General features: G+C 40.8%; 1 protein-coding gene across 1 annotated transcript; it reads left to right on the forward strand.

The window, feature by feature from the left end:
• Positions 1-1,251: 1,251 nt before the first annotated feature.
• Positions 1,252-4,713, forward strand: LOC120986785 (chemokine-like receptor 1). The gene is made up of 2 exons (XM_040415491.1): positions 1,252-1,289; positions 3,035-4,713. The coding sequence occupies exon 2, from the start codon at positions 3,049-3,051 to the stop codon at positions 4,141-4,143; it is 1,095 nt and encodes a 364-aa protein (XP_040271425.1). The 5' UTR covers positions 1,252-1,289; positions 3,035-3,048; the 3' UTR covers positions 4,144-4,713.
• The last annotated feature ends 6,696 nt before the right edge of the window (positions 4,714-11,409 follow it).

Consider the following 11,409-nt stretch of genomic DNA (forward strand, 5'->3'; position numbering starts at 1 on the left):
GCTGCAGAACCTCCTAATACACACCTCAGCTGCTGCAGAGCCTCATAATACACACCTCAGCTGCTGCAGAACATCAGGATCTACATCTCAGCTGCTGCAGAACCTCCTAATACACACCTCAGCTGCTGCAGAACCTCCTAATATACACCTCAGCTGCTGCAGAACCTCCTAATACACACCTCAGCTGCTGCAGAGCCTCATAATACTCACCTCAGCTGCTGCAGAGCATCGTAATACACACCTCAGCTGCTGCAGAACATCATAATTCACACCTCAGCTGCTGCAGAACATCATAATACACACCTCAGCTGCTGCAGAACATCATAATACACACCTCAGCTGCTGCGGAACCTTCTAATGCACACCTCAGCTGTTGCAGAACCTCATAATACACACCTCAGCTGCTGCAGAACATCATAATACACACCTCAGCTGCTGCAGAACCTCAGGATACACATCTCAGCTGCTGCAGAACCTCATAATACACACCTCAGCTGCTGCAGAACATCCTAATACACACCTCAGCTGCTGAAGAACATCAGGATACACATCTCAGCTGCTGCAGAACCTCATAATACACACCTCAGCTGCTGCAGAACCTCATAATACACACCTCAACTGCTGCAGAACCTCATAATACACACCTCAACTGCTGCAGAACCTCATAATACACACCTCAGTTGCCGAAGAACATCATAATACACACCTCAGCTGCTGCAGAACATCATAATACACACCTCAGCTGCTGCAGAACATCCTCATACACACCTCAGCTGCTGCAGAACATCATAATTCACACCTCAGCTGCTGCAGAGCATCATAATTCACACCTCAGCTGCTGCTGCAGAACATCATCATACACACCTCAGCTGCTGAAGAACATCAGGATACACATCTTAGCTATTGCAGAACCTCATAATACACTCACATGGTCCAGCATCCACATCTCATGTACTATCAGGAACACTGCTCCCAGCTATGAGATATTAGGAGTTTGGTGACATCTTAGAAGACCCCTTTTCCTGGTGCAGTTCTTGATCCCCCTATACATTTACAATGGCCTCTGCTTACAATGAATCTCAGCTCAGAACATTCTGTACATGAAGGAGCAGAGCTTCATTCAGTAACCGCACTTCTGCCCCTTTAAGCTGCTCTCTGTGGAGAGAGGGGAGTTGAGTCGGTGTGGTTGTGACTCACTAAACTATTCCAGTCTTGATTCTCCAGCTGATTCTCAGACCTGGAGCATCTGTCTCCTGAAGCAGAAGGACAAAGGAGCGTTTCCTCAGCACTGGGTAGGACATTAGCTTTCTCTGTCTATAGTTACATATGTTCCATTTTTGGCTCTGGAAATATTTTCTTTGCACAGATGAAGCAGAGTTAAATGTGTTATTTCTCTGACTGACTTAACATAATGGAGCAGGTTTACCTATAGCCTCATATAACAATCACAAAAACATAACATTATGAAACCTTAGGACAAACTCGGCTCTGCTCTATCTGCTGAATGGAGCAAAACAACTGAGAATAGAAACTTTTAGCTTCCTTCAAGGCTCAGGGATGTTTAGGGTTTGTCTCGGCTGAGTTGACTGAGAGGTCATATTTGGATGTGACCAAGTAATAGGAACTCTGTCTCTGTTTCGACATGCACACAACATGGTTATCTCCACTCAATCCTCTTAGAGATCTACCTTTTAAAGTTTGCTTGGAGATCATGTAAGACAGAGGTAAACAACGACCGAGCAATGAAAACTGCTCAAGAGGTCATCCACAGTATTAGAGTCCCCTCCTAAATAACCTCCACTTACCTCTCTATGACCAGTTGTAGTTGTGAGCAGACGTTGTGGTCAAATGCTAGTGACAATATTCAACTGAACAGAGGTTCTACTTGGTACGTGAAGTGGTACTGAAGTTCTACTTACTTGGTAGGTGACATAGTACTGAAGTTCAACTTACTTGGTAGGTGACATGGTATTGAAGTTCTACTTACTTGGTAGGTGACATGGTACTGAAAGTTCTACTTACTTAGTAGGTGACATGGTACTGAAGTTCTTACCTGGTAAGTGACATGGTATTGAAGTTATATTTGATTGATGACATGATACTGTAGTTGTACGTGGTTGGTGACATGGTACTGAAGTTCTACTTGGTAGGTGGCATGGTTCTGAAGTTCTACTTGGTAGGTGCATGGCATTGAAGTTGTACATGGTAGGTGACATGGTCCTGAAGTTTCAACTTACTTGGTAGATGACATGGTTCTGAAGTTCTTCTTGGTAGGTGGCAAAGTACTGAAGTTCTACTTATTTGGTGGATGGCATGGTACCAAAGTTATAAATGATTGGTGGCATGGTAGTGATGTTGTACTTGGTAGGTTGCATGGTACTGAAGTTATACTTGGTAGGTGGCATGCTACTCCAATTCTATTTGTGACAAAGAAGGGAGGGGACTCATGGCGAAAATTTAAATTGCCCACAGATTTTTCCACTCAGGATAGAAGGACCTGGTCTTTGTTTCCCTTCTGTAACTCCTGAGTCCCATTTCCTCATTTGCCATTAATACAGTTTGTCTGGAGAGGTGGAGTCCAGCAGAGGTTCTCACTTCCTAATGTAAATGAGACCAACCAGGACTACCCCACCCCCACCTATCTCAATGTCCTGTAGCACCAGCATGCTCTATCACTACATACATCCTTAATCCAACAGGATTATTGCAGACAGTCGCACTACACCGTTATTTGAAGGAGAGTTCCAGGTACACTATAGTGAGGATACTGTTTGATATTTTCAGTGTCTACAAGCGTTATAGCACAGAATATTAATTCTAGGAGATGCAAATTAATAAATGTAAATCTTATTTGTATGTCCTCGATATTCATTATTGCCATTTGGATCATTATTCGTTTGTATTCATTATTCTTGTGCATTATATTGTGTTAACATAAAAATCCAAAAAGGAGGCCAAGATTTACCTTAATTGCAGCAATTCCTTTCTTTCTACACCAGAATAATTTTTACTAACCACAGGTTTTCTTTGTTTTCAGACATCATCATTATGGAGCAGTCCACCCTCTTTCCATCCTCACCCAACCCTTTGGCACTGCAAATGGAGGACGAAGAAGAGTATGTCCCCATAGAAGATCTTCCCTCAGAACTGGAGACCACACTCCGGTACCTGTCCATCATCATTTATAGCATCGCGTTCCTACTGGGCACCACGGGCAATGGCTTGGTGATCTGGATTGCTGGATTTAGAATGAAGAGGACAGTGAACACTGTGTGGTTTTTAAACCTTGCCATCGCCGATTTCATCTTCACGTTCTTCTTACCGTTGAGTATTGCGTACACAGCCCTTGAGTTTGATTGGCCATTTGGCACCCTACTATGTAAACTCAACAGCACTGTGGCTTTCTTGAACTTATTTGCCAGTGTCTTCCTCCTCACTGTCATCAGTGCTGACCGTTGTGTCTCCGTCGTAAGACCTGTATGGGCTCAAAACCACAGGACCACTAGGCTAGCCAACGCCATAGCACTTGCCATTTGGCTGCTTGCCTTTTGCCTCTGCTCACCATACCTGGCCTTTAGGGATACCATAAGAGATAACGAAATGAATGTGACCCATTGCTATAATAATTATGCCTTTTCCAGTGACTTTGATGACTTGGAGGTGGTAGCCCTAAGATCCATGAGGCACCAGGTGATGATCTCCGTCCGTTTTCTTTTCGGGTTCTTGTTTCCTTTTGGGCTCATCTTAGTTTTTTACTCCTTGATGGCCCTTAAGCTGAGGAGGAGTCATCTTTCTTGGTCCAGTCGTCCTTTCAAGGTCATGGCCACGGTGGTAGCGGCTTTTTTCCTTTGCTGGTTCCCCTATCACATCCTTTCAGTTCTCGAGGTCGTCATGCACCACTGCGACAACAAAGGGTTAAAATCAGCGGTACTTATAGGAAGTCCTCTCGCTACTAGCCTGGCTTTTTTCAACAGTTGCCTGAATCCCTTCCTATATGTCTTCTTGGGGAGGGACTTCAAGGAATCTTTGCGCAGATCCATCCTTTTGGCCTTCGAAACTGCGTTTAGTGAAGAACATGGTAAAAATAGCTATAGTCAAGGGAAATATCGATCGGTCTCTGACCAGGAGTCTCAGTTTACCTGACTGAGCTTGGACTTTCTGCAATGAATTTTTGAAAGGATCTATGAATTTATGTTCACGATCACTGATTTCCACAACCCAATTATATGGAAGGATCTCAGTTGGGTTCATATCGGGCCAATATTAATGACCAAGGGACCAAATATCTTAGTTTCTAAGGAGACTTATACTCTGGGTTTTACTGAGATTGTGGTTATTAATGGCTACTTTGTGTCAGTGTAGTGTAATTTGCGCCCTGTGGTTGTTTTTAGACAACTTGAATTATATGGGTTTTTTTTTCAGCTGAACTTTACAGATGTAGCAGAGCTGAATTTACTTCTCTGCATTGCAATGTTTGTGACTCTACAAAAGCAGTCATATGTAAAACCACACGGATTATCTCAATATCAGTGAATATTATAACTTGTAGAGATCCTCAGCACTTTATAGATATGTATTTAAGCAGTTATCATGGGGTCAGGGGTCATCCCATTGAAGACCATTAAAGAAAGATTCTTCCCAGTCTGAAATGGCTGATATCTGGGATTCTGGATTGTATAATAGAAATAATGATTTTACAGCTCACACATACTATTAATAATAAAATAAACTTCTGGTATTAATGAAAATTATTTACTGTGTACATCTTTTATTATCCTCCAGAGCTGCACTCACTATTCTGCTGGTGGAGTCACTGTGTACATAAATATCACTGAGAATTAAGACATAATCAAGGTAAGTTGCTATAACAAACTAGAGAATATTAGTGGCTCAAACTACAGGGTGGGCCATTTATATGGATACACCTTAATAAAATGGGAATGGTTGGTGATATTAACTTCCTGTTTGTGGCACATTAGTATATGTGAGGGGGGAAACTTTTCAAGATGGGTGGTGACCATGGCGGCCATTTTGAAGTTGGCCATTTTGAATCCAACTTTTGTTTTTTCAATATGAAGAGGGTCATGTGACACATCAAACTTATTGGGAATTTCACACGAAAAACAATGGTGTGCTTGGTTTTAACGTAACTTTATTCTTTCATGAGTTATTTACAAGTTTCTGACCACTTATAAAATGTGTTCGATGTGCTGCCCATTGTGTTGGATTGTCAATGCAACCCTCTTCTCCCACTCTTCACACACTGATAGCAACACCGCAGGAGAAATGCTAGCACAGGCTTCCAGTATCCGTAGTTTCAGGTGCTGCACATCTCGTATCTTCACAGCATAGACGATTGCCTTCAGATGATACGAGATGTGCAGCACCTGAAACTACGGATCACCACCCATCTTGAAAAGTTTCCCCCCTCACATATACTAATGTGCCGCAAACAGGAAGTTAATATCACCAACCATTCCCATTTTATTAAGGTGTATCCATATAAATGGCCCACCCTGTATAATAACCAAAGATGGGACGGTGCACTCCCCACGACACACCCTTTGTCGTATATGTCAAACTTTTGGGGGGGAAAATAGGAGAGAGGGGCACTCGATTATCTGGTTCTAGATGGATCCATACACTATGGGTAAGTGAAGTAGATGTGGCAGATTTATTAAAAATACACAAAATATATTAAAAGCATATAAATTATCTAGTCACTTATCAGCAATATCCCCTATAGTTAACAATACCAATGAGATTACAGACACAGCCATATAAATAGGAGCATAACATAGGAAGTTCAGTATAGTGGCTGCTTGAATACTTGTATATTAATATATTTATCGAAAGAAATGACACATTTGATTAGTAGTCATTTGATGTGGTACCAGCTGGTCTTAAGTCCACCATACATGTAGTATGAGAACAATCGGGGAGCACTAGTGTCCGATTGAGAAGAGAGAGAGGGGCAATAGTATTAATCTCAGAGATTGGCTACTACACCATTACACCACCTAACTTAGACAATCGGGTACTTTACCGCTCCTGTGGCCCGTCCGCTCTGTTTTATAGTTGGCTGCGAAGTGTGTGCGTCCCACGTGTTCCTGGTGTCCTACGTTGCGTCCCACGTGATGCCGGGATGGATCGCTATTGGTTCCACGGAAGCGGGCTATTCAGAAAATCCAGGAAGACGGCTGGTATGCGTTCCAGAAATTATCGTAGTACCCAAACGTAGGAAGATGTATGCAGATCTGCTTTTGTCACCGTTTGTTCATCAGACGCGTTTCGGAGCTGAGATGCTCCATCTTCAGTGGTCAAACAGTGACTGGAAAGAGGTCTCCTTTAGTATGTGGCTGAGCAGGTGAAAGCCATTATTAGCAGACCATAGGTAGACTTGAATAGATGGACTGGATTGCCCCAAACTTTTTCATTAGGCGTTAAATAAATAGCGTTGAGCACGAATATTCGAATCACGAATTTTAATCGCGAATATCACCACTTTGAGAATTCGCGAATATTTAGAATATAGTGCTATATATTCATATTCGCGAATAGTGTTGAATATTCTAATCGCGAACTTATAGCAAATATATTACATTGCAGATTTTCGCAATCAAGTAAACAATGACTGGAGATCACGAATTATCGAATTTGTGAATTTATGGCGAATATTCGGCCAAAAATTTGTGAAATATCACAAATTCAAATATTGCCTATGCCACTCATCACTTAAAATAAACTCCGGATTGGTTCTAAGGGACGTAGCTGAAATTCCCTGATGTCATGATGGAATATAAAGCTCAAAATACATTATCTATTTAAAATAGAAATTCCTATATATGGAACCTTGCAGCAAATTTTTTTATAAGGCATAAAGATTCATGTCAGAGGAGTCAATCTACAAAAAAACATCAATAAGTAAATAATAAGTAATTAAGTAAAAAACGCATATGTGTTTTCACTGAGTTTTCCATACAAAATACTGCCATTGCACTGGTAACCAGTTGATTACATTGCATACCACCCGATTATGAGATGCAATGTAATCTAAATCGAGTGAACACCTACAAAATATATAAATATAAAGATACAAAAAGATATGTCTTAAAATGTATATAAGAAAAAGTACATACATGACTAAAATAGGAGTCTTCCCTCTGAAACGCATATGCGGTTTCAGTGTGTTATTTATGTGCTTTCTTTATATGGATCCATCAAAAACAGACAATTGTACAGATGATATCTGATAATGATATATATTTAATTGTTTATCCAGGTCTGAGGATGAACTAAGAAGGATGGGGACGGAGCCAAATAGGGAGGAGAGATCAAGGTGCTGATAGAACAGCCAGACACTCGGTTTCTCGTCACCGACCGGCGCCTGTCCCAAGTCATAAGAAACCAAAAAGTTCCATTTCCGAGTTCAAACCCATCGGAATCAATGTATTAAAATCAAATATCCTTTTTGATTCCCTTCTTGACATGTTCGTGACGTGATTTCCCCCCCTCCATGATCTTTTAACCTTTTCAAAAGCTGTGTATATGAGTGATGAGGGGTCACTACTCTAGTGTACTGTAGTGTTTCCAAACCTTTCCTAATGTTGGCAATATGTTCTGAGGAAGTTTGGTCCTTCCCACATATTGTTTTCGACAGGGGCATTCCAACAAATATATAACATCCATTGAGTCACAAGTAAGATTTTCATGAATTTCGAAGGCAAATGAATTATTTATTGATGTTATCTTAGTCGTCTTCCAATTCTGATAACGTCCACACCTATAGAACCCTTTTACTGATAACCAGTTTGATTTAGATGCAGAAGTTTTTTTGACTGTTGGGGCTATCTTGAGGCCTAAGTTGGGGCCCTTTGTATATACTATTTGTGGAGTATTTGTGAGTGCAGGCCCTATAGTTTTGTCCATCAGTAAATAGTGCCAATGCTTATTGATTATTTTTTCAACAGTTCTGTATTGGGAATGGAAAGGTAGGAAAATTCTCACAATGCTGTCTTGTTTGGTTTCTTTCATTGTTTCCTTTTTAGGTATGAAGAAATCTCCCCTGTTCATAGATCGAACTTTATCTAGTGACCTGTCTAATATGTATTTAGGGTAGTTCTTATCAAGAAATTGTAATTTAATCTCGCTCGCTTCATTCCCAAACTGTTCTTCATATGTGCAATTGCGCTTGATCCTTCTGAACTGGCTTACAGGTATATTCAACAGCCATCTGGGAAGATGGCAACTGCTGTACAGAATGTATCCGTTCCTCATCACAGGTTTGTGATACGTATTGCATATAAGTTTCTGATTATTTATCTTGATCGTTAAATCTAGGAACTCTATGCTTGTTTTACTAATGGTGGAGGTAAATTTCAAATTTTTATTATTCGTATTGATAACTTGTAAGAAAAACCCTAATTCATCCTCTGTGTCTTGCCAAATAAAATAAAAATAACGTCATCTATATAGCGGCGCCACAGCACCAGACCCGCCCCAGTCTTGGCGCAATGGTTTCCTCTTCCCATTGTGCCATAAATAAGTGAGCATAACTGGGGGCAAGTCTGGTGCCCATGGCTGTCCCTCTCTCTTGTAAATAGAAATGGGAATCGACTTGAAATTAGTTGTGTGTCAATATGAATCTAATTCCTTCAGTGATGAAGAGAATCTGATCTTAATGTAATGCTCTATTTAATGTTAACTGTTTGTTGAGAGCTTCCAATCCTTGTGCATGTTCAATGATAGCATAGAGTGAGTTGACATCAGGAGTATCTAAAAAACAGTGATCTTTGAAAGCAATTCGTTCTAACATGGTAACAATATCTGTAGTGTCTTTAATATATGATGGAACCTTCTTTACAATTGACTGCAATAGTCTATCTATATACTGGGTGAGATTTGAGGTGATAGAGCCTACACCTGATATTATTGGTCTGCCAGGTGGTTTGTTATAGTCTTTGTGTATCTTCGGAAGACAATACAAAATTGGTAACCTTTTCTGTGTATCAGTGATAAATTTGAATTCTTGTTCTGAGAGGATACCCTTGTCTAGGCCCGTGTTAAAATACTTAATACGTTCTTTATGAAATAGATCTGTAGGATTCTGTTTTAGTTTATTATAGGTGGTCATATCATTCAATTGTCTTCTACATTCTTGCTCATAGTTATCAGTATCTTGGATAACTATGGCCCCCCTTCGTCTGCGGGTCTGATAGTGATATTATTCCATGATTGTAGTTGTTAGTGTTGAGCGAGCATGCTCAGCATATCCGAGTGCTTGGCCAAATACTGCGGGTGCTCGAGAACAATTTAATACAATGAAAGTTAATGGGAGACCCGAGCATCAAGATAGGCACCCCCTGCTCTGAAGAAGAGAGGGTGTCTGGTTCACAAAAAAAGGTTAGAAATTGATGGAAACCCCATCAAAATTGTTTGGAAACAGCATTAAGAAGATGTCTGGATGCATCTTGGACTCCTATTATCTACGACATACAATAGACAACCACACAAAGGCTATATGCAAAAAGCCAGGTATGTGCAAGACAACAACCTATCCATGAGACAGATGACAGGCTTAGTCAGCATACCTTACAATGGCAGCCTTGTGCACTATGAGATATTCCAAACCAGCTCTCATCTGACTGAGAACCAGTAAACCTCAAAGATATTTTGCATCTGTTGGATGGCTTGGCTGGACCTCCACACCTAGATCAATATCATTAGGGAGACAAAAAGTTTTCTGATTGTCCTAACATAATATTCAATAACCTTTCTATACAGTTTTGTCATGTAAAAACTAATTTGCAAAAACATGTGCATATGGGAAAGACATGCAAATGAGCAGACTCTGCCTTATTTTTCAGCTGAAAAACCATTTGCATGGAAAATTTGCGATCTACACTACTCATGAACAGCGCTATCCATTGGTTTCATAGTCTTATGACAAGAGTAATAGTCTTGTCAAACTATGAAACCAATAGATGGCGCTGTTCATGAGTCATGAACAGCGCCATCTATTGGTTTCATAGTCTTATGAAAAGAGTAATAGTCTTGTCAAACTATCAAACCAATAGTTGGCGCTGTTCATGAGTCATGAACAGCGCCATCTATTGGTTTCATAGTTTGACAAGATGATTACTCTTGTCATAAGACTATGAAACCAATAGATGGCGCTGTTCATCTTGTTGGGGCGCTACTAAGTGGGGCACACTGCTCAACAGAGTCCCCACACCATGTAGCACTCAGCCTATAATAGCCAGCGCTAACTCTGAGGTGTATATCGAAATGGAGCTATCATTCACACATCTTCTAGCACTTTATCTGCGGTAATATAAGCTTACTAGGGTGTATCTGAGGACTATTGCCCTGCTTGTAATGACTTATGAACAGCGCCATCTATTGCTTTCATAGTCTTATGACAAGACTATAAATCCAATAGATGGCGCTGTTCATGAGTAGTGTAGATCGCGAATATTCTAATCGCAAATTTTTATCGCGAATTCTCCATGCAAAAGGCTACACTAATAATCTTGTCATAAAACTATGAAACCAATAGATTGCATAAAGCATCATTATTGTAATTATATAAAAACTTTTTTTATCTGACCGTTGTTTCAGTACCATATTTTATATAATTTGTAGTCAGTTGTTTGGTCATGGGAGTGGTATTTTTCTTATTATTTATTTAATTTATTTCACCTTATTTTTTATTATATGTAGCTTCATCCCAATCCGAGTTTCAATAACGGGCATAATATGTAATTGGGGTTTCCCCTATCTGTACCTTGTGGCGCTTTATATGGATCTGTACTTGATATAAATCCTGTGGTTTATAAGTTAAATGGATGTGTAAACCAATTATCTCTATATGGTGTAACCAGCTGCCACCCTGTATAATATAGTAGGGGTTGGTGGTATTTTGGGAGACGCATGGGACTGGTCCACTTGTGTCTCCCTATGTGCGGTTGGTGCTTTTAGATCTGTACAGCCAGCGCGCTGAGCCTCCTGCCGATGCGTTCCGTGAGCGTTGTGCGTGGAACGCACGGCCATTTTGGTTGGTGTCATGTGATGGTGCGCTCCACGAGGGAGATACGTGGAGAGCACCACCATTTTTAGTTTTGCAGTTGAGTGCCCAGAGAGGCTTGAGAAGCAGCAGGGCGGGGACAGTACATGTTTATGTGAGTCCTGAGACGCATGGCGACCGAGGACTATTGGTTGTGATATCTGGTGAGGTCAGTTTTCAACTGCCATCCAATAATGATGTTGAGCTCTGGTCATGGGATGATTAATGGGCGGAGCTAGGGAAGGAGTTGACGAATCGAGGTTGAGCCCACCCAGTACCTTATCATTAAAATGTGAACCCATGTCTCGAGCAAAATGGAGCTGTTTTGGGGCGTGGCCTGCACG

The sequence above is a fragment of the Bufo bufo genome, chromosome 1 (assembly GCF_905171765.1).
Source record: "Bufo bufo chromosome 1, aBufBuf1.1, whole genome shotgun sequence".
NCBI classification, from domain to species: Eukaryota; Metazoa; Chordata; class Amphibia; order Anura; family Bufonidae; genus Bufo; species Bufo bufo.